The 22,088-nt window shown below is 49.1% G+C and overlaps 7 protein-coding genes across 7 annotated transcripts in view; 4 read left to right on the top strand and 3 right to left on the bottom strand.

Moving 5' to 3' along the window:
* Positions 1 to 922: 922 nt before the first annotated feature.
* Positions 923 to 7,832, top strand: MGYG_01361 (helicase SEN1; the record flags this gene model as incomplete). Its single annotated transcript, XM_003177231.1, has 5 exons — positions 923 to 948; positions 1,050 to 4,991; positions 5,058 to 7,434; positions 7,507 to 7,584; positions 7,716 to 7,832. The coding sequence occupies 5 exons, from the start codon at positions 923 to 925 to the stop codon at positions 7,830 to 7,832; spliced, it is 6,540 nt and encodes a 2,179-aa protein (XP_003177279.1).
* A 1,847-nt stretch (positions 7,833 to 9,679) lies between these two features.
* Positions 9,680 to 10,552, top strand: MGYG_01359 (hypothetical protein; the record flags this gene model as incomplete). The annotated part of the gene is made up of 4 exons (XM_003177230.1): positions 9,680 to 9,757; positions 9,848 to 9,966; positions 10,107 to 10,224; positions 10,409 to 10,552. 4 exons carry the CDS (start codon positions 9,680 to 9,682, stop codon positions 10,550 to 10,552), a joined length of 459 nt encoding a protein of 152 aa, XP_003177278.1.
* A 679-nt stretch (positions 10,553 to 11,231) lies between these two features.
* On the top strand, positions 11,232 to 12,990 carry MGYG_01358 (hypothetical protein; the record flags this gene model as incomplete). Its single annotated transcript, XM_003177229.1, has 2 exons — positions 11,232 to 11,847; positions 11,969 to 12,990. The coding sequence occupies 2 exons, from the start codon at positions 11,232 to 11,234 to the stop codon at positions 12,988 to 12,990; spliced, it is 1,638 nt and encodes a 545-aa protein (XP_003177277.1).
* Positions 12,991 to 13,269: 279 nt separating this feature from the next.
* On the bottom strand, positions 13,270 to 13,884 carry MGYG_01357 (hypothetical protein; the record flags this gene model as incomplete). Its single annotated transcript, XM_003177228.1, has 3 exons — positions 13,270 to 13,441; positions 13,576 to 13,763; positions 13,852 to 13,884. 3 exons carry the CDS (start codon positions 13,882 to 13,884, stop codon positions 13,270 to 13,272), a joined length of 393 nt encoding a protein of 130 aa, XP_003177276.1.
* Positions 13,885 to 15,822: 1,938 nt separating this feature from the next.
* Positions 15,823 to 18,744, top strand: MGYG_01356 (hypothetical protein; the record flags this gene model as incomplete). Its single annotated transcript, XM_003177227.1, has 1 exon — positions 15,823 to 18,744. One exon carries the CDS (start codon positions 15,823 to 15,825, stop codon positions 18,742 to 18,744), a length of 2,922 nt encoding a protein of 973 aa, XP_003177275.1.
* Positions 18,745 to 19,296: 552 nt separating this feature from the next.
* Positions 19,297 to 20,987, bottom strand: MGYG_01355 (inner membrane magnesium transporter mrs2; the record flags this gene model as incomplete). Its single annotated transcript, XM_003177226.1, has 3 exons — positions 19,297 to 19,867; positions 19,928 to 20,571; positions 20,637 to 20,987. 3 exons carry the CDS (start codon positions 20,985 to 20,987, stop codon positions 19,297 to 19,299), a joined length of 1,566 nt encoding a protein of 521 aa, XP_003177274.1.
* Positions 20,988 to 21,603: 616 nt separating this feature from the next.
* Positions 21,604 to 22,088, bottom strand: part of MGYG_01354 (hypothetical protein) — a gene marked incomplete at both ends in the record, with an annotated part of 2,098 nt that continues 1,613 nt past the window's right edge. Inside the window, 2 exons of the mRNA XM_003177225.1 lie at positions 21,604 to 21,632; positions 21,700 to 22,017. Coding sequence (XP_003177273.1) covers positions 21,604 to 21,632; positions 21,700 to 22,017 — 347 coding nt within the window. The remainder of the gene's footprint in view (positions 21,633 to 21,699; positions 22,018 to 22,088) is intronic.

The raw sequence follows: 22,088 nt of genomic DNA, 5'->3' as shown, positions 1-22,088 counted from the left end.
TTTCTGCGCTACATCTATGCACCCCCTTTTTGGGCTCTAGGTTGCCTGTTTGTATAAAGATATCTTCCATCGAGAGAATACCCTTCACTTGCCCGAGGAAAGGCGCCTGCTTAGCCTTGTTTTTCTATCTTGTCTTGCTTTGCAGTTTACTTCTACATATTCCCATCCTGGTTATAACGATGCATATGTCCTGTCGAGGGCAGGAATGCAAAGCATAGAAAACAGTATATATTCTGACTATTATAACTGCTCAACCATATAGCTTCTACTCCGTAGATATTAGTGATCCCCGTAGAGTAGTGCAGGGTAAGCATGTAGATCATAAGTAGGGAGTAGGTAACAATCAGCTATTAATAATAGCGAACAAAGGGGTTTGTTGCCCCTTTGTAAGCCGCAAAGTTGGTTGGTCAAAGTTGGAGGTTCAAATAGTCTAAATAAGCGCCAAAAAGTTGCTAGTTAAGCTAGTTAAACTGCCTGGTAGTTATCGGCCTTATCAGTGTGACACGCCAAACGCACGCTGCCTTTTTCCACTGCCACCACCAGCCGCAATTATTATCTATAGACTGACTCTTCTTCTTATTATTATCTTTTGTTTCCCTTCTTTTTTTTTTTTTTTGGATTGTTTGTTTAGACCTCAGATGGTTAGTTAATGTGAGAGATGTTCTGCTGTGCCTCTTGAGAAGAAGGAAGAACTGTCATCCTGCACGTCCGCTCTTTATTTTACACCCAAGTCCGCGGCTTCGACCTTCGAGCCCCCATCGAAGAGCTAAACGGCAGGAAACGTGAAGCGTCAGCGGCGAAGGGGAGATAAATTGATACTGTATAGAAAGAAACGGGCCTATCCTGAAGTCAACGCGTTTAAGGGAAGTTTTCAGCTCTTCCGGGCGCCCATGACGGCCGGCAGGTCGACGGAGGTGAAAAGATGGCGGAATTAATGAACACGCTCGAGTTGGTCTCATTTTCTTCTATTTATTTTTCTTATTATATATGATGGCTATATTGTCAAGGGATATGTGTTGGCTAACATTTAACCACTTATTTTGCATTAGGGAGCTAAAGAGCCTGCCTGAAGAGCTTCACCTTCTGTGCCCTCGTAAAAATGACAGTGATATGGAGCAGTACAACAAATACACTGAAAATGATAACAAAGCCAATGAGACCAGTGGTGCTCAGACGAACGCTGATATACTTGAGAGAATATCGGAGGCTGCCGCCCGTCGAGAGAAATTCCTCTCGTGTATACAACTACTTGCCTTCAGCGGCGAAGAGGTTGAAGCACACCAGCAATGGATATGGAGGCGTCTCGAGGAGACATTGGAGAGATGTGATATTTGCATCAAAGAATACTACAAAGGGAAAATATGGCTAATTGAAACTTTGGGTGAAAGCTACGATGAGTCTGAGGTGGAAAAGTTCAGTAAAATGCTGGATGATTGGGATATAGCCAGAGTTGGGAAGAACCTGGATAAAGCTGCCAGTATGCTCGCGAGTATCCCCCCTGGGCAGCGTAAGATAAGCATACTCGATCGAGCCTCTATGCTCTCCATTTTTGAAGCTCTAAGCTCTACACCCGTTCTAGGGAACGATGCATTTCTCCATGAACATTTTGACGAGCCGTTTAAGATGGTACAAAGCTCACGCGCTCTAAAAATCACAGAATATGTACCTGCCGCTACGCAGTTTCTTTTCGACAAATACAAACATAGAAATGACTGGGCTGTGTTTACTTGGTCAAAGCTAGGCAGGCCACCGACGACTACGGAGTTTGACTGTGCAATCAAGGAGCCTTTACTTGCAGCTTTACGTCGGGCGTCCAGCCCTCCATTTGATCCGGACTTTGTTGACTCGCTATGGCGTGGAGTCACTATCATAATTAAGGGATTGAACAAGGACCAAATCACCCATAACCTTCGAGGACTTGAGCTCGACCCTTGCCGACTATCTGTTGACCACCTGGCTATTCAAGCTCCGGCTTTACGATCGGTTATCAACACGATACATGCTCTCCTGAAGAAATCTCCAAACGACTTCTGGGATGCCATGCAAACTATCTCACCACAAGCTATTATCGAACAGATTTTTTACAATCCACAGTATGAAAGATTTTTAATGGCTACTGAAAATGACGAGTCGTTGGCTGAGTCCCCCCTGAGGGATATGTTGTCATGGATAGATCCGTTTATCATGTCTCTCAAGAATACCCACCAGCCACAAGCATGTCGGTTCCTAGTTCACCAGCTTCTCAACCGCCTCCAGGAGTCCCGATTCCCTACCATCGTCAGGTACCATTGCTTCAGGAGTGGGCTTACGGTTCTTTACCGTACCTTGCGGAGCTTCACGGATAATGAGGATTCAAGAGGTTCTGTGGCCACCATCGTTCTATCCGAAATGATGGAAGTTATAAGTGACAATATCAAACATTTCCTCAACCCTCCACAATTTGATGTCGACGGGAGTGAGGTAGAGATTTCTACCCTTTGTATGGATGTGGTACGGAACACACTAGCATTGGAATGCCAGTCTCTCAAGTCGGACTATGAAACCATTCTCCGTGAAAATACACTACAGCACGGCGTTAGCACATATACGGCACCTATATGGGACGCGGTAGTCCAGCACCTTGATGAAAAGAATTTAGCTCTCTCCTCTGCAGCGCTAAGGGGTATCTTGCCTCTCGTAGGGCTTGAGAAATTCCAGACAAAGGGGGAGAATACGAAGGAAAAGACACATTTTAATGTCATATATGGCCACCTTACTCATCTCGCATGCCAGATCCTTGAGAGACTATCCGATTTTAGGCCTGAACATCTTGATGAACTATTTAGGGCTCAGGAGACGAATGGTTCTTTGACATCTGCATTATTCTCTGCCGACTTAAATACATATCAGGCCGCCGTGGATCTGATAAAAGCTGTCAGTGGTCAGCTGGGGCGCAAGGAAGCAATCTCTCACCTACTACAGTCGTTTTGTGCCTCAACAATGTTCGGTTTCAGCTGGTCTTTTCGACGGATTTCCAACATGAAAACATTCGCATCAGCTCCCAGAATGCTTAAAACTGGCACAGATATCATCGAGGTCCTATGTGATTCTCAAACCGGAATACTAAGAACTCGGAAGCTCAACGACTCAAAAGAAGTATACTTCTTGCAGAGGCTATGGGAGTACCAGTGGTTGGCGCTCTCCACCATCTTCAGTCAAACCGAAAAATGGCATAGAATGGGTGTTGATAGGTCAATCATGCTGGAGTTCTGTCGAGACACTATCCAATTTGCTGAGCTTCTCTTCGATCAGTTTCCGATCTTTGCTACTGCTGTTGGAGAGGCGGACCCGGCACAAGCTGCCTCCGCAAAGAGCAACCTCCTTCGATACCCAACTACCACGATGAATGCCATGGTAAAATGGCTACGTCTAAAGGACGAGTACCTTGCGACTACACTGGTTGGGATCGTTTCAAAGGTGCTTCGCCGCCTTGGGGATTTGAATGCAACGGTTCAGGAGGAGGCCTTGGATGTTATCAAAGATGTTGCTTTGACTGCAAAAATCAAGACAATTTTGACGGACAGTGAAAAGGCTGAACTGGTGAGATCTATGGAGGCCTATTATAAGAAACCCCTGGTCACTCCTATACCGGCTCCTCCTCCCAAAAAGAAACAAAGCTCGATCACTTCCTTCGCTAGACCTGTGGACCCTTCAACCATTGTTAAACCCGAATCTAAACGGGTTAAGGAGGAGGAACATGAAAGTGATCTTGATATTCCGGACGACGTTTTAATTGAGCTCTCTAGCTCTGTTGAAATCAATAAGGCTAGAATAGCCGCTCAGAAGAAGCCTACTCCCCGACTTGGCGCACCTTCTAAACCTCTCCCACCATTGGCCCCATTAGCAAAACCGGCTCACAATGTCCTGTCATTCCGTGAAAAGCGTGAGAGGGAAAAGGAGGCCAAAAAGAAACGCGACATGATAGAGCTGGCCAAGGTGAAGAAGCACTTACCTTTACGTGGTATGAGTGAGCAGACAGCGTCACAAGGTTCCGGTCTAAGCGGCCTTAATATCGGAGTCGTTGAGCATAAACCAGCGGACAGTATGATGGTTTCTTCAGATTCGGACTCGGACTCTGACAGTGATGATAACGGAGATGAAGATATGGCTGGAAAGCGGGTATCTTTAAAACCAGAGGCTGTGAGAGCGTATGAAGAAAGCCGAAAGAAACTCCTACAGCGAGTGCCTGTCAAGAAAACAAAGATTATTCGTTCTGCTAAGGATATGCGGGCACGGCTTGCTCCGGATCTTTCTTCTCTTCATAAGACGTTATTAAGCTGGGATTTCTTTGCAGCAAGCGTTCTACCTCCCAACTGTGGTCGAACTGACTACACGCTGGTTTCCAATACTTTCGCCAACGCATTAGAGTATCAAAAAACTTTCGAGCCATTGTTGATCCTTGAAGCCTGGCAAGGGTTCCAAACTGCTAGGGAGGATGCAACTTTTAAAGAGTTTGAAATCAAAGTTGCGAACCGCCTTTCAGTCGACTCATTTGTGGAGGTTAGCACAATCATGGAACCTCAACAGGTCAAAGACCTAGGCCTGGGAGAAGCCGATTTGGTTCTGCTATCCCGCTCAAACAAACCCGCTATTGATTCAAGTGCACCTCATTGTCTCGGGAGAATATCTGGAATCAAGAAGAAGAAAGGAATAGTGGAGGTATCCTATCGCATTAATCCCAGTGGCCCAATGGCTAGTGGAATTGGACCCGGGGGTGGGCTGTTTGGTGTAAAGATCACATCCCTTACACCCCTTGAACGAGAATACGGTGCATTGATGGCTCTTCAATATTACGACTTGAGCGAGGAGATTATAAAAGCAAAGCCATCTCCTATACTGAACTATGGTCCTGAAAGCTTGAAATCTATCCTGGCCACTTATGACCTCAATCTTGCACAAGCAAAGGCCATCAAATCGGCCGTGGATAATGATGCTTTTACCTTAATTCAGGGGTAAGTTCGAATAGCCACAACGTTGATTTTTACTACTTAGCAGCCAACTAATGTTTTGACCACTAGGCCCCCTGGTTCTGGAAAGACCAAAACCATAGTTGCAATTGTTGGAGCAATTCTAACGCCCATCTTAGCAGAGAGAAGAGTATCTCAGCCAAAAATATCCACTGACTCAGTACAGGCAAACAAGTCAGCTACATCTAAGAAACTTCTAGTCTGCGCACCTAGCAACGCGGCTGTTGATGAGCTAGTGATGAGGTTTAAGGAGGGAGTGAAGACCCTCAATGGGAAGACACAGCCGATTTCCGTCATTCGGTTAGGCCGAAGCGATGCCATTAACGCGAATGTGCTAGACGTTACATTAGACGAACTGGTCAACGCCAAATTGAGCCAGAATGGCCCAGCGAAAAATGGAGAGGAGCGCGATTTACAAAGCTATTTCAACGAACACAAGGAGACGTCTACCAAATTCACAGAGATACGACAAAGGATTGATCAATGCAGGGCGAGAGCGGAACCCGTTCCTACCGAACTTGAACGAGAATTCGACCTTCTAAAACGAAAGAAAGCTCAGCTAAGTCAAGCCATTGACAATGCTAGAGACAAAAACCATTCTGCAGCACGAAATGCTGAGTTGACGCGAAGACGAATACAACAGGAAATCATCGACGGAGCCCATGTTATCTGCTCCACCCTTAGCGGCAGTGGTCACGAAATGTTCCAAAGCTTGAGCATTGAATTTGAGACGGTTGTCATAGACGAAGCTGCCCAGTCTATTGAATTGAGCGCTCTCATTCCTCTCAAGTACGGCTGCTCTAAGTGTGTTCTTGTTGGAGATCCCAAACAGTTACCTCCAACAGTGTTATCGAAGGAGGCCTCTCGATTCCAGTACGAGCAAAGTTTGTTCGTTCGAATGCAAGCAAACCATCCAAACGATGTCCATCTTCTGGACACTCAGTACAGGATGCATCCAGAGATTAGCAAATTCCCAAGCCAAGCATTTTATGACGGGAAACTACAAGATGGTCCTGGAATGGCTCCGCTGCGGAAAAAGCCATGGCACGGAAGCGAGCTTCTCGGGCCATACCGATTTTTTGATGTCCAGGGAATGCATTCTAGTGCTGCCAAAGGCCATTCTTTAGTAAACATTGCAGAACTTACGGTAGCAATGCGCCTCTACGAACGGCTCCTAGCGGATTACAGGAACTACGATTTTGCAGGGAAGATTGGCATAATTACACCTTACAAAGGCCAGTTGAGAGAGCTTAAGTCTCGGTTTGCTGCGAAATATGGCAGCTCAATATTTACTGCTGTTGAGTTTAATACCACAGATGCATTTCAAGGAAGAGAGTGTGAGGTTATCATATTCTCCTGTGTTCGGGCGTCTGATCGAGGAATAGGGTTTTTGTCCGATATTCGTCGAATGAACGTTGGACTGACACGAGCGAAGTCATCGCTTTGGGTGCTTGGAAACTCTCAATCTCTAGTCCGAGGTGAATTTTGGAGAGCTTTGATCCACGATGCCCGAGATCGTCAGCTTTATACCGAAGGAGACATCCTAAAGATCCTGCAGAAGCCTCAGATTAGCCTGGATATGGAAATGAATAACGTGGAAATGGTGGATGCTCCTGCAGAATCCGGCGTTATCTCAACTCCTTCGTCGAGACCAGGTTCATCCATAGCTGGAGGCAGCAACTCAAGACCACCATCCAGAATATCAAATCCCCAGTCAGCAGCCGAATCTTTGCTGAGCGAGCCGCCCCTGGGAAGTGCAGCAGGCACGCCTGTTGCATACCCTCCGGATGGCCCTTCAGGGGGAAAATCTGGGCTAAATGAATTGGCTATGTGCGGATATTGCGGAAGCCATCAACATATGACGCACAACTGTGATAACATAGATGCCAAAATAGCCTGTCAGGGAACTTGCCGGCGATGCGGAGACGAGACGCATTCGATACGGGATTGCAAGACCGAGCGCTGCATTCAATGCGGAGAAATTGGCCATCTTGCAAAAGGCTGCAAATCCTCAACGGTACTACCCAAATGGGAGAAAAATAAGATCGTCAAAGAGGAGACCCATCACAAGAATATGCAGCAAGCGAGAGTAGAAAGGCAAAAAAAGAAGGCTATTGCTGCTCACGATCCAAAAGTACCCCTTATACAGGTTCCTGGAAAGAAACCTTCAGCTGAGAACACAACGCCTCAACGCAGCAACGGCCCTGGAAAAAGGAAGCGATCTGATTTGAGTAATCCCCAAGCTTCGGGTGACCCAAAAATGATGCGACTTGATCAGAGCACTGCATCGTCGACTCCTCCGAAAGAACCTAAAGTGAAGAGGCAAGAAGACAGTTCCTCTGCAGCAGCACTGGCACCTACTGCCAATCTGCCAAAAGTCCCGAGAGGACGAAAACCGGATCCCCACAGCGTTGCGCCGCCCCCAAGTGTATGCTAAGTGATCTGTCTGCAAGGTTCCGATAACAAACTCACAGCTGCTGATATGACTTTCTCTTCTCAGGACCTTGTAATACCATCGCGAGATAGCCGCGAGAGTCGCCCAATTGCTACCGAACCACCCCCTCCGACGGCCAATAAGGTAAGTAATTCAATGTCTACTGTGCATAGCTCTACACCGCTCTATCAACAAGGAACTTAAAGATGATTTTTTTTCTTTATGTTCGGGACATAACGGGGGAACAAGCGGACTAACTAACATATCAATGGTAGGCTGGCGACTCAAGCAGCGGCCCTCCTATGCGGCCAAAAGGCGACAGACGGCCTCCTCCGCCTCCAATGCGCAAAAAGAAGCCTGCAGATGTCTTTATTCGTCCAAAACGCAGGTAAGAAGAATAAGATGGACGGGCACGTAGTAGTGTGAACGTCATAGAGAAGAAGTAACTCACGAAACCATTGAAGTATCGAGGACGAATCTTACCCTCGTTCAATATCTTTTCTTAACTTTCTCATTCTCGCATTGTATTCCTAGAACTCTTTTTTCCTCCTCATTAGCTAGTTATCCTTGCGCCCGCCGCCTTATACTGTGATATTATTGACGGCGCGCACATTCACAGCAGCGACGCAACTTTCTCTGTGCCTGACCCGAAGACAAAAAAACAGTGTTTTGGGTTTCTGGGTACAGTGAAGATTTCTCAGGTTACCTGCCCGGACAAGGCGAGCATAAGCCTCTTCGCTTTTTGTTGCCTTGAGGGACAAGCTTCGCCTCTTTCACATCTGAAGGCCGATGATGGTATTGAAATTCTAGATCCTTCTGCCAATCAACCGCCGTTTAGTCGTCGGTTCGATGCTCGGCGCGAGACCTGTTCCTGAACACTGCCTGAAGGTCTTGTGGTCCGTGTGGCCACAGCGTAACTACACAGCCGGCCGTACACCGTCCGATTCCTAACCCCTTTACTTTGCGTCTCTTCCTTATCCCCTGTCTACAGACAAAAGACTCTTGAGAGTCTATTATCCAAATAGGGAAATCACAGGAGATATCATGAGCTCCTACAGTGATAGGTCGCTGGTTAATGTCCCACAGAATACGCAAGGGAGATACTGTGTGTAGGTGTCCAAGACGTAGGGATGTGCGTGAGTGTGTGTGTGTGTGTGTGTGCGCTCTTTCCTGGGCTGTAGATGACCTACTGGCCCGTATCCTTCAGCGTATACTAGATTCCTACCAAACGCGTAGGGGTTGAAAGGGGGCCTGATGTGTAAGGCGATTAGACAAAACCATCCATAAAATAAGATCGAAGTATAAATGTGAGCTTGATACCGATCCAGTTTCCAAGTCTCCCAGTCCATTATTCGTGAGACATAACCTGCGGAGGCTGGGTGTAGGCATATGCGCAGGTACAATTCGTCTGCTCATTTTCCTTACCCAGGCATTGCAGCTGGGCTGCACAAAGCTTCCCTAGAGCTTTTCCTGCTGCATGACTCTTCCTTGGAGGTCTTCCCTCTTGCAGGGATAGCTAGGTGTATACCAATGACGCAGTGGATACAAGAGATGTGAATGGTGGAAGGGTGCTGGAAGAAAAATCTCTTCTCCTGCACGAGATTCTGCAGTCAACCGGCAGTAGGGGACGAACAGTGTACCGTCATCCAGTCCGTGTACACCCTTGCTCGTGCTCAACCGGCTCTTCGACTATCCAGATCGAAACTGTCCCTGGCCTCTGCGCTTGATGGGCCGGGGCCAAGTGCAACCATTGAAGGCTGCTGCTGGTGCGAAAGCAAGAATGCTTAAAAAAAGATCCTGTGTCGCCACTTTTTTGCAGCTTCAGTCATATCCGAGAGGATGGTAGTATGGGATATCCTGTTCTATAGGAGGGATATGTTGAGATATCCGTCACGACGGGAGGCTGTTACACTCATCACGTACGGTCTGCTTGGTACGCGGCCACGGCTATACGCGTCTAGATAGCTTCATTTGCATATCAATTAGAGGCACGCGCATACTTGTACGAAGGTGAAAGTACAGAAGTAGTGAAAAAAAAGGGGGTCTGGGTATCTAGATCTGGGTGCTCCCCTCGTCAGGTGTCTTGCCTGTGACGTTGTTCTCCAGGTCTCCCGGGATAGACGATAGACGTCTGCCTGGTTTGGGAGATTTACGACAGCCACATAATTTCCGTAGAAAAGACGTTCTTCAAAGCCGTTCGTTGGTCAGAATAACCTCCTACCGGCCTCTTCTGCCGCCCATGGTCTCTTGGGCTGGGTGCATCTCTGGCATGGTGCAACGGAAACGGGCGCCAGAGTCGGACAGGATGCGATTCACTGTGCTACCGCAGCGAGCACTCTGCATGCGCGAGAGTCAAAGCAGACTTCATCACCTGGATAGGTTAGTTGACTCGCCAGAGCAGATATAGGCCAGGGTCTTAGTTGAAACAGCTGCTGTCGTCAGTTTTCAAGGTAGTAGTAGACGCGAGGATGCAGACTTTGCGGCTATGAAGGCCTCCGTTGGTGGAACAGAACAGACCCGTACGGAGTATATGGAGTGACTAGCTATATACGCTTATTTAAGACAAGAGACATATAGGCCGAGGATGCAGAAAAGACGTCACACTGTCCCAAGTTAGCAAGTTACCATCTTGTGCTCTGTAGATCGTTATAACGCTCATCTTATAGATGTCGTAAGTTATTCCGCCTGGTTGAACCGACCACCTCTACCCACCAACCCAGAGTAGAAGGTGACCGGGACAGTGATGGCGATGGCGATGATGGTGAAGCTGGAAAGGTGCGATTGGTATGCAAGAACCTGATGTGAGCCTGCAGGAATGTGCGTTTCAGGATATAATTCTCATGTTGTATAACTACATGACGCCCAGCGCATAAGATCGTGCATACTATGGATGCAGGTCCAAGACACGGTCTCTGTCCAAATTCAGGCTCGCAGGAACTTGCTGCTTGCCCTCTGATGGGGTCTTTAGATCTTTGGGTTTTTCTGGGATACTTCGATGTCTCCAGTCTCTGCCATAAGTAGTATCTGCCTTGAAATTGGCCACCATCATATATGGAGTATCTTGGAGCCCTTCGTATTACTGGGAGAAGCCTCCGCCCTACGAGCTAGCTAATGCCTGCCATGGAGATTTAATGACCGTTAATATAGCGGATTGCGTCAATTGATGCGACAGATGCCCCATAAGCAGCTGCTGTCCGGCGTAGTTTCACATCCTCTAACTAGCTGCAGCTATACCGCCTGTATACTTCGTTAACGAGTTACTCAGACAGACAGAACAGCCCGCCAGCCCCTCCGTGTGGACAGAGCAGAATTGGCCAATTGGTAACTAGCGACGTTAAGCAGCCAACGGCCCCCCGGAATACGAACGGGATGGGCGTGAGAGTCGGTCAGCTAAGGGAACTTTTCATTCTTTCCGGTCGATCAGCGCAGGCGGGATGAAGATGTCACGAAGTCTCCTGCTGTGCCATTGGTCGCCGTTGGGAGGATTTCTGGCCGGCTTGACGTCAGCTTCGCGGTGCTTCCACTATTTTTGTGCATTCAGAAACACTCCAAGCCACCAGGCTAACGCTCGTCTAGTCGCTGCTTGTCCGTTATTACTACTCGTGATTAATATTAATGCTCATGGTTGACAGCTTGATGGACGTCTTTCTTCCATCGCCAGACGATGAAACTTGTTGAATGTTTGGTGATATCTCTCCGCTGACGTTGATCTAGATATCTAACTCCTCCGTACACCCTGTAGGTACCGACAGGAGTAGTTCTGTAGGTACGTACCGGGTTAATGCTGCATGATGGGCCCTGTCGACCTCTCTCGGCCGCTATCACCAGCTCGCTACGACGCCGAAGCTGAAGCTGCTGGTCTTCTTTCATGGCATGGGCAGCAGCAGCCCAGTCACAGCCGGGGCGGATTTCTGCAAGCCATCCTCGGCTGGTCACCCAACGGTCTGAACTCGCTTCCTCTGCGGTGGGCTGAGAAGACAGGCCACTCTCTGCTCGCGGCCATAGGCTGCTGTCCGACACGGCGAGCAGCTGCTGGGTCCAGGTCCAGGCAGGCGAGAACCCACCGCTTGTTACGGCTGCTCGGGTTTCTGGCCTGGTTGTTCGCGGTCGTGTCCGTGGCCGAGTCGCTGCTGTGGCCGCCGTATCAAACACCGCCAGAGCACTATGCTGGCCTGCGCGAGCGGATTCTCGGTTCCACGCAGCCTGGGCGAGGGAACCCGGACGGCCAGAAAGTGTTCATAGCAAGTAATATCGTGCAGGAAGGGATGATTGGCGGTCCCTGGGGCCGCTCGCTGCTTGAGCTAGTCGATATCTTGGGGGAGGATAACGTGTTTGTCAGTGTCTACGAGAACGACAGTGGGCCGGGGACGCAGGACGCCCTCAGAGAGCTCGCTGCACAGCTGCCATGTCCGTCACCCCGTGTTGCGTTCTGTATGACCTATGTGTCTATCTATCTTGCCTGTTCTTCTGCCTGCTGCTGCATCTTCTAAATACGTCTAAAAGGCTAAGGGCAATTGGCTGTCTACAGGTAACTCATCAATCGTTTCAGGGGAGCATGTGCCGCTTGACGGCCTCCCCAAGACTGCTCTGCCGTCAGGGGACGAGCGAGTAAAGCGGATAGCGTACCTGGCCAGGATCCGCAACCAAGTGCTGGAACCGCTGAACTCGGCGTATCAGCCCTCTGGCGATCATACAGCGGTGGGCGGGTTCGGGTTCAGTCATGCGAACGTGCAGTTTGACCGGGTCCTGTTCCTGAACGACGTCTACTTCTCCGCCATCGAGGCTGTGCAGCTGCTATTCTCGACTAACGTAGACCAGGCCGGTCACGCTCAGTACCGAGCAGCCTGTGCCGTCGACTTTGTCTCCAAGGTCATGTTCTACGACACCTTCGTGGTCAGGGACTCCGAGGGCTACGGCACCGGCCTGATGTTCTTCCCCTGGTTTGCTCCCATTGGCCAGGCCAGGAGCAGGAATCAAGTCCTCCAGGGCTCTGATGCAGTGCAGGTGCGCAGCTGCTGGGGAGGGATGGTGGCCTTCCAGGCAGAGCTGTTCCAGCGCTTCTCAACGGTCGACTCGACAAGCCACATTGTCAGCCGGTTTCGGCACGACTCAGAGCCTTTCTGGGAGTCGTCCGAGTGCTGCTTGATCTTTGCAGATTGGGAAGATCGGTTTGGCCAGCCGAACGTTGAGAATCAGACTGGCGTTTTCTTGAACCCGTACGTTCGAGTGGCCTACTCGCGGAATACTTGGAAGTGGCTGGGGGTTTTCAGACGGTTTGAACGCATCTTTGCAAACCTGCAGTATCTTGTCAGCCGGCTGGCCTATCCAGAGCATAACCCTCGGCGGACTCATCTTCCAGGACAGAAGGTGAGGGAGAGAGTGTGGCAGAGTAACGCAGACGGTCAGCCGGGGGGTTCGTTTCAAACGATCCAGCGGATAGCAAGCCCGGGAGGCTTCTGTGGCCAGAGACGGATGTTTGTCATGGCAGAAGACATAGAGAAGGCAAACCGGAACGGAGCAAAGAACTGGGAGAAAATACCTGTTCCATGATGGCCGCCGAGTCGTATTATTGAACTCGGATATCCTTAATTTTTGTTCTTACTCTTGTTAGCATGTGCTTTTGCTCTGAGTATAACCAGATGGGCATAGCACAATCATATTATAATAATAGTAATCATAATAGCTATCAATTTAAATTTTATATTCACGAAGCTTGGTCATGCAGCGTAATGCTTTCTTCTGTGCCCCGAACTTTGCTCGCGGTCCAAGCAAGCATCATCGGTATCAGAATCAACAGCTCCCATCATCAACCAGGCGAGATTCAATAATCTAGAACCTTTTTTCCCCATTGCTCTCGTCTACCTCGACTAACCAGGAAGCGGGAAATTGGACGCCGATGGGCAGGGGACGAGCGCTCATCCAGATGACTGGCGCGTACCAGCTAACTGGCAATCGGTCCCCATCGTTGTCTCGTCTCGTCTCGTCTCTCCACTCCCATCGGCTGGCGAACTAGCTAGTTAGTCGCCAGTATGCTAAAGATAGCCAACGTGCTACTTGGAAGGAGGACCGGCACTCTTGGGATCTTTCTCTGTGTTGACTGTGTCGGCCTTTGCTTTTTTCTCATCTCTCTCTCACACACACGCAGTAGTATCTCTAGTTATGTAATTTCTCAGTGCTTTGCTTTTTTCTCTTGCTTTATTTTGCTTTCTGCACATCTCTCGCACCAGGCCCTTCACCCCTGGCTGCACCGTTTTAAGGCGTTGCACGGGTATCTGAATATTGGTTCGTACCCTCTGGATCGTGTCGGAATGTACGACACGACGCTGCGTGTCAACAACAACGCGCAAAAAAAGAAGGGAAAGGAAAAGAAAATAAAAGGGGGTAAAAAGACAAAAAACACAATGTGTATACGGCCATTTTAACCTGCCATGGTATCCATCCCATTGGGTAACGCAGAGGATGCGTAGATCTGGGCGTTCGCTGTCGTCTTCCTCAGGCCTTCGACTGCGAGGGCCCCGTCTCCCTTATCCTCCCTTATCCTGCCCTCCCCCCTCTGCAGAAAGGGAAAAAGGGCCAGCAAGACCAATCAAGGCCTGGCTCAGCGGCATCTCAGGTCCCATGGACAGGCTCGTCGTCAGATCCCTCTTGGGTCGCCCGCCCGCTGCCCTCGTCTTCCTTGCACGATCGTGTTCAGCAGCAAGCGAGATGTGATCTGTCGTCCCATCCGCAGGCAAAATTATTATTGATAGACCTAACTAAAGCAGCGTCGTCGTGGCTGACTCAGCCCTGCGACGCCCAAAGCGGCAACTTTTACTTTCCACCATCGAAAAATGCTCCAACTCGGCCAACCTTCGTCTCCAGCAAGCAACAACCACCACCGGCCACTGACCACCACACGGCGACGGCCGGCCGGCAGGCAGCAGGCAACTGGCGGGACAAAGTGACAGACGAGGCAGAGAGGGCCCGGCTACTTATCTTGTTATTTCATAAATTGTTTATTCAAGCCCCTGGGAGAATAGGGGATGGCCCCTATGGGGAGGGGAAAAGCACGACCGAAAATCCCGCCGCACGGGGTTCTTTGTGATAACGAACTAATCAGTTAGTAGTTAAGACGATGGGGTTCTGGCGTCTCTGGGGGAGGGAGGGATCCTCGACCTCTGGGGTTTGACCTCCCCGGATGGACGGTAGCAGACAGGGAGGCAGACGGACGGACACGCAGGAGAACACAAGAGAGCACCTCCCTGGAATCACCAGGCCTGTGATTTGGCTTTGGCGATGTTGATAGAAGAGAGGTGACGATGTGTACGAGTACCGCTCCTGTTCCCCTGACCCTGGACGGTCTCCCGTTACCCCGTCTGTACAGGAGTGGACTCCTAAACCCGCCGTGTATGCATTGCATCCAAAGGTTACTCCAGTGGAATGGGTTCTCTTGCCGGAAGGCGTTGATAGATCCAATTCACCTGCTTGTGCCATGTAACTAACAGTCGAAATCCCAGGCTTGCTTTTTCTGCTTTCCTCCGCCTTGATTTGTCGAGACCCTTCAGCTTCTACAGGGTTCATGGAGCTAGCTCTGTGAATCAGTGTGGGAATAATATGGCCCTATGGGATTCATACTGCATCCCATAGTCTGGCTCATATATTTCCTTTTTCGACTACGTGCTCTCTTTCTCTTCTCTTCTTGTCTTCAATTCCTTCAAGTCCACATTTGAAGGCTCTATTTCTTTGCTTTTTACTTTCTTCTCTTCTTCCTGGTTCTCTTTGTTTTTCCTTATTTGCTTTTTAATTCTATGTTTTTTTTTTTTTTTTTTTTTTTTGGGCTTTTCTTCCCAAGCGGGAGGCTCACATCTTCGTATAAAGATACAACGTGAAGCTTTCGAGTTTTTGGTCTCCTATCTCTCTCGACGCCCAAAATGCAGCTTGCCGCTGTTGCTCGTCCTTTTTGATGCTGTGCTGCCTCTTTCATTTCACTCGGCCTCTCAAGATCACAGCTGTGGGATGTTCTCACCTCCTGTCACCTATCTACTGGCCGTTCTAGTTTAATGAACTTGCTATTAAACGACCACCTTCTGCCTATCTTCCCCCCGGGCATTCGGACGTGGCTATCCTAAGTACCTTACCTCTTACATGATTTCATCCCCTTGCTCATAGCTCGTTCGGACCAGCTTCTGCTCTCTTGGGGATGTCTTCACTTTGAACCACATTGAGCTCGAGCCCTCTGTGCAATGACTGACATATAACCGTGGTGGCTCTTTGTTTGATATCGGGTTGAGAGGTGCTCAGGCAGTGCCTCTTCCGTGACAAAGTACCTGCTATTACATATTATCATTATCATTATATTGCCGCAGGTTTACAAACCGAAACGGCTACATGCCTAACGGAAAAATGCTGCGCCCAGGTACGCCGCCCTCGAGATCCTCGGAGGAGAGCTTCTGCTTCTCTGCCTGGGAAACTCCGAGGCTGTCGGTAGCCGAATCGATTGGGAAGGATAACTATCTCAGACCAGTCTCGAGTCGAACTCAGTCTGGCAAGAAAGCAACCAAGAGACACAAGAACGCTCCTCACTATAGCCCTCGGTCTGCTGGATCAGCATGCCGACCCCAGAGATCAGAGCACGTCACCGAGCTTATCAGATTCTTCAAGAGCTGTGAACTCCCCATCTCCGACCCCTATAATTTTGACCTTGACAGCCTTGAGCTCAATGGACACATACGACAACTGAACCACCGTCAAGATGATATGAGTCAACAGGATGACTCCGTCCCTCAAAGGAAGAAATCTCCTGTTAAGCTGTTTGCCCCCGACCTATGGAGCCGCGCCCCAGCCAGGAAAACTCGACAGAAAAACGATCGTCTGAACCCTGCCACAAGCATGGAAAGCATGCGCTACTCCCCTGGCACCAGAAGCCCCCGAGGCTCCCATGATAGCAACATTGACCGACCCATTGCTACTCCTAAGACAGAGGTTGACGGCGAATGTGCTTACCCAGGAATTTCAGTCTTGCCATCTTCTAAGGAACCCCATTCAAACGACATTGGAACCTCGGAGCCTTTCCCATCGCTGGCTACTATGGGCCAGTTGTACGATTTGTCTTCGGCGACACTTACCGGAGATATGTATACAAACGAAAAGATGGAATGGACAGACACTTCAGTTGGCCGCGAGATCCTATCTGGCATTGACACTGACTCCGGGATGCCGATTCAACCAATGCCGGTACAACCGAATAATCCGTCGAAGAAAAATGGTGCCAACGTACCTCAGCCCCCAGCCAAACCTGCAGTGCCACATAATTGTGCCAAGGGCGCGACATATTGGCCACAGGAGAAGCCACTTCCCGACACTCCTGAAGACCACTGCCAGCAACCACGACAGCAGATTCAAATCTACAAGAGAGATTCTATCCGGGTTACAAGGTCAACTACTACGAGCTCTGGGTACAGCAAACGACACTCAATATCGACTACCTGCGAGTCCACCTTCATCGACGTGCAATGTCTTCCTGAAAGGACCTCCAGCCGAAAGGCACGAAGGGCAGGTCGGACTGACTTCAGCAACCTTTGCTGCCGTTTGTCTTGCCCCATGTCGGAAGAGCATACTTTCGATTATGCAGAGAGTCTCGAAAGTGCGGACAAACCTGCATCGATGTTGGACCCTGTTGATGCCAGCGAAAACCTAGATCCAGCAACCCAGTCCAAACCAAAATCCCGAACCTTGATCCCTGCCCCAATTGATAGCTCCAGAAAGTATTCCGTGTCTTCGGAGCCTTCACTCACCCCATCATCGAACATCTTCTCGATATCCGCCTTATCTGGTTCCGCAAGCAGCAGCACCTTAACTTCACCTCTCACTTGGCATAACTCTTCTCAAAAGGGAGATGACCATGAGCCCTCAAAGTCTATGCCATCCACTCCGGCACTCACAGTATCGCATGATACGCTTGACGCCCAGTCTAAGGTTGAAGCGTTGCCCAAAGTGCCAATGACGAACGTTCCAGAAATCAAAGGGAGCCCGGATACGGCATCCAAAATCCTTCCGGCCCACTTTCCTTCCGTACCTGTCAGAAAGTCTAGCAGATTAGACAATATTCACGCCTTGAGAATGAAAGACGTTGCCGCCGCTAGGGCCGCACTTAAAGTATCGAACAACGAAGCTGCTGATAACATTAGGGGCCGCCAGGCTAGCTCGCCGGCAATCCTGAATTACCCTCTTCCAGCCAAAGGAAGCTCAAGAACCAGTGAGGAGTCATTACCTTCTCCCACTAGCTTCACTGCGCCAACTATCAAGCCCCCCATGCCATCAAAAATCAAAGTTGATCCTGCTACCGAGTCCCCCATCAGCGGGTCTCCCACAAGAACAATTATGCCCGACGGTTCAGTTTTCACTGACCGAGCTATGAAAGAACGATCGTTCAGACATAAGCATAATGCCTTCTCTCTGCTAGCCGGAGGATCGTTACCAAGCAGCCCCAGAAACTCGCAGTCGTTCATTCCCGCCCCTGCACCACAGAGGCCATCGCTGATGAGCCCAAAAAGTGTTGCCGGACTCCGTGCTTTGGAGAGTGTATCTCGTCCAGTTTCACCATCCCTGCCTTCATCAGATGACGAAGGCATGGGAACCAGAGCGCATAGTGGCAGGTCAAGACGATCAACACGATCAACCCGCAGAAGTCGAAAGTGCTCGACTTTAACAATCGACCATACCAAAGCCCAGAAATACTTTCATGATGAACCACTACCACTTACACCACCCAGCGCAAACGCTATTCGTCCCAACGACCCTGATTCTCTATTGTCTCCATACACTCCCACTCACTTCAAATACCTGGCAACCTCAGACTCTTCCATAACCACTCAATCTCACCAACAAAAATTTCTACAAGACCGCGTCTTCTACCTCGAACGCCAAAACAAGATGCTCCAATCTGCCTTGCTCTCCGCACTCGAAGTCGGCGCCAAATGTGACGCACAGCGAGACCAGAAGTGCAGCCCTCGCAGCTCAAACTCTGTCAACTACCGTGATGACATTATTGACATGCTCAACTTATACCGCAACTCATATGACGGTAGCTGTGGGGTAGCTACGTCTTCCGCTTCTGCCATCAGAAGAGAGACTAGACACTCAGCTTTTTCTCCTGGTATGGGAGAAACCGAAATATCCTGCTCGTCCACCACTACTTCTAGACTGTCGATACAAGGCAAAGCTCTAGTACGCCCGTCAACTTCTCCCAGTACAGCCAAGGAGAGGGCTCATCGGCGACTCATTGAACCGCATAACCGTATTAGTAAGACTATTACCTTGAGATAACGTTTACAATCTTTACCACTTTTCCTAAGACATCTACAACCACCACTTTCACTACCGCAGCTAAAGAATACGTCATACTGTCTTTTTGGCTTGTGTCGGGACTCCGACTTCACCGTCGTTATCTACATCTTCACTGGTGACACCACCGTTTCTTTATTCTCCTTGTCGGGACCTTCAAAAACTTGCTTGATACTATTTAGACGATTGAATGATTGAATGACTTACCTATTTAAACAATATTATATTTCTGGTGGCTAGTTGCCTTGCTCTCCTGCTTTCTCCACTTTCTGTAATATTATAAGTCTTAGTACGTTATTATATCCTTCTATATCATAAAATATAACATGTAAACCAACTCCCAAAGCACCAACATATCTGCCTATCCGACATGGCCGTACCAGAGAAAAAGGAGAGAGATCTAAAATAATAAGATACGAACAAATTATGTTCTATAAGGGGAGAGGTGGTACCTGTGAACGCTGAACAACAAGGTATGAGGTAAAGGAACGAAAATCAATAAATACAACTATGATAGGTATGGGGTATGTTAGTTTAGCGAGCTGCGGAGCTCAGAGGCTGTGATTCATGGATAGTTTCTTCGTGTATAACTTCTTCAGCCTCTGGTGTGGTATTTCGATCTGCTTTCTTCTTAGCCTTTGGGGCCCTCAGTTTATTTGTGGCTGCTGTAGCTGGTGATGCAGCAGGGGGTACTGAAGGACTCGACACGCCTCGTAGGCGACGTAGCCTTTGTGTACGTTCTTCACCAGGGAAGACGGGGCTAATAGAATCCGATCTCCAGTTACTCTGGGGAGCAGGCGGAGGACAACCCCGTACTGCTAAACCTCCCCGATAGGATTCCTGAATGCCATTTTCTCCCCACATCCGGACACGTTGGACCTTTCTTAGCTTGATAAGTCCATATGCGCATACAAACGCCGTCAGGGCAAAGCAAGTCGCGGAAACAGCACCAAAACCTAGATCAGACTCTTCGATGAAGTTTTTCAAGTTCATACCATAGAGCGCTGAGAATAGAGTACCTGCTGCCATCCCTAAGGTCCCGATGCTAAATTTGAGCTCCAGAAGCATGAGGGAGTTGCGGTTGGCGTCAAGAATCGCCTTCACACTATTTATATATAGTTAGATATATAACTTTATTGAGAACTTATTTTGAATGAGTACTTACATTTCCTCTGTGTTCCTGATATTGGTCACCAGATTGCCGCTGGCTTGGACAATCTCATCACAAACTTTATGATAAGATTCCAGCAACATCTCAACTTCTTGGTGATCGTGTTCAGCCCTGTGTATTCCTTTTGACCGCTCAGAGAGGTACATCGCCGTGAGATCATCATCTGCCTCTAGCAAGTCATCGATTGCATCACGGACAAGTCTAGCCTTCTGCTCGAAGGTTCCAAGGCGTTTAGAATAGACAAGGAGGTGCCTGAGTTTGTCTCTATCGATATCTTCTTCAAGGGCTCGTAGTACCCTAGAAACTGGCTCTCTAACACCTTCGAATTCTGCTTCAAGCCCGCTAGTGATGCTTACAAGCACTGCTTCAAGAGCCCTGAATTCGTAGGGCAAAGCACCTGAAGTCCAGGCCGCTCGTGAAGCTGGCTCTTTCTGTCGTAATTTTCCCTCAAGGTCGTACATAAACAGGGACTGGGTATAAGTGTCCGCGGAACCGTAGGCATCGAATACCAGGACTCGATCAGATTTTATCAGCACCCTTAAATGCAGGAGGCTGATAAGGATTGCGCTGTGGCGGATGAGGATGTGCGGTAGAACGGAAGAATCGATTTTTCTCAGGTCTCGAGGCAGAAGGCCATACTGCAATGTAGGAAAAGAGTATTAGATCGTGACATTTATTAAACATTTGTTTAAAGGGAGCTTACCTTGGCAATCAGCTCGCTTTTTTTGAATTCCCCGTTCACAAGAGTGACGTTTCCAGCTCCATCAAACTCCGTACATCGAAGTCGAGGCTCATTTGAGACTTTCAACGCCAAGTTGCGCCCTACATTGAAAGGGTTGCTCTCATTCCCATCATCGAAGTTTGGCATGTTTTGAGGGAGATCATCCGGCTTTAGCTGCGGGCTTGCAGGTGGCCGTGTAAAGCCCAAAAGCCGCCGTAGGAAGTGTCTGCATTGTATGGTCGTAGCACTGAAATACCGGACGTTGTTCGTGCTAGAAAATTGGTATCGGTGGACAGAGAAGAGACGTTTGCGTGGTATCGAAGTACTTGTCATAAAAGACGGTTTAACCGGAGGGATACCACATCTTGACCGATACGATGAGTGGCCATATGCTGTATTAGACGAGCTCAAATGTATCGAAGGCTGCAAACTGCCCGAACAAGCCTGATTCGAACTCCATCGACGGGGGGCCGCCGAAGCTTTTGAAGGGCAAAGCGAATGGTCAAATTGGCAGCGGAGATAGCGAAGGAGATTCGAAGATGGAGCTACTGTCTTCACAGGAGACGGAGAAAGCATCTCTCAGCCTGATCATCCGGGATCCGCAGGCTCAAGCGCAAGATATAATGTGCTGCTCCTAATCGCGAACATCGTCGCTCTTCTTGAAGTTTTGGTCAAGATTCAATTTTCGCAAAGAGTGACGATATCGCGGACTAATATTTTACCGAAATCCGATCTACGACCGCCCTTCAGGGGCTGTATCAGTCCGCATTATTCTACTCATATAAAATAGCTTATAGACAGAGAGGAAAAGCAGTGTATTGGGTTTCATTGGCAAGAAGAGCTTATGGCAGAGACGACTAGGCTTTATGGATAGGTGTTGATATGTACAAAAGGTTGGATGCAGAGAGTGGCCTCCCCCTTGTTCCAGAATTCTAATTCCCAGATACGATCACCACTCGTCGTCTGATTTTTCGTCATCTATAGCTAGTCAGTCTCTTATTTATTGAGCAGATAAAGGTATTATAGTCTCCAGGGAATAACTTACCACTTGCGCTGACCTTCTTTTTCCGCTTCGCTAGAGCGTCTTGAATGGCTCCCATCATGCCTCCAGCAGGGGCAGGTGATGCAGCAGATGAATCTGTTGCACCCCCAGGTACTATGGCTGCACTTCGGTCACGCTTCTCTGCTTCGCTTACTTTTCGTAGACCACGCCCACTGGAAGCTCGGATGGAGGCCATTAGGTCATCCTTCCCTACAGGTGCATTAGGTAAAGAAGGCGCTGAGCCGCCAGGAGGTGGTGGAGGCGGCGGAGGCGGTGGTGGGCCTCCTGACGTTGGAGGAGGGGGAGGAGGCGGAGGAGGCGCTATTGGAGCGGAAGAGGTAGATGTAGGCGGAAGCGGAGGTGGTGGTGGTGGTGGAGGGACGGGTGCATTT

This window comes from Nannizzia gypsea, genomic scaffold (genome assembly GCF_000150975.2).
Source record: "Nannizzia gypsea CBS 118893 supercont1.1 genomic scaffold, whole genome shotgun sequence".
Classification (NCBI taxonomy): domain Eukaryota; kingdom Fungi; phylum Ascomycota; class Eurotiomycetes; order Onygenales; family Arthrodermataceae; genus Nannizzia; species Nannizzia gypsea.
This window is presented reverse-complemented; position numbering and strand designations above follow the sequence as displayed.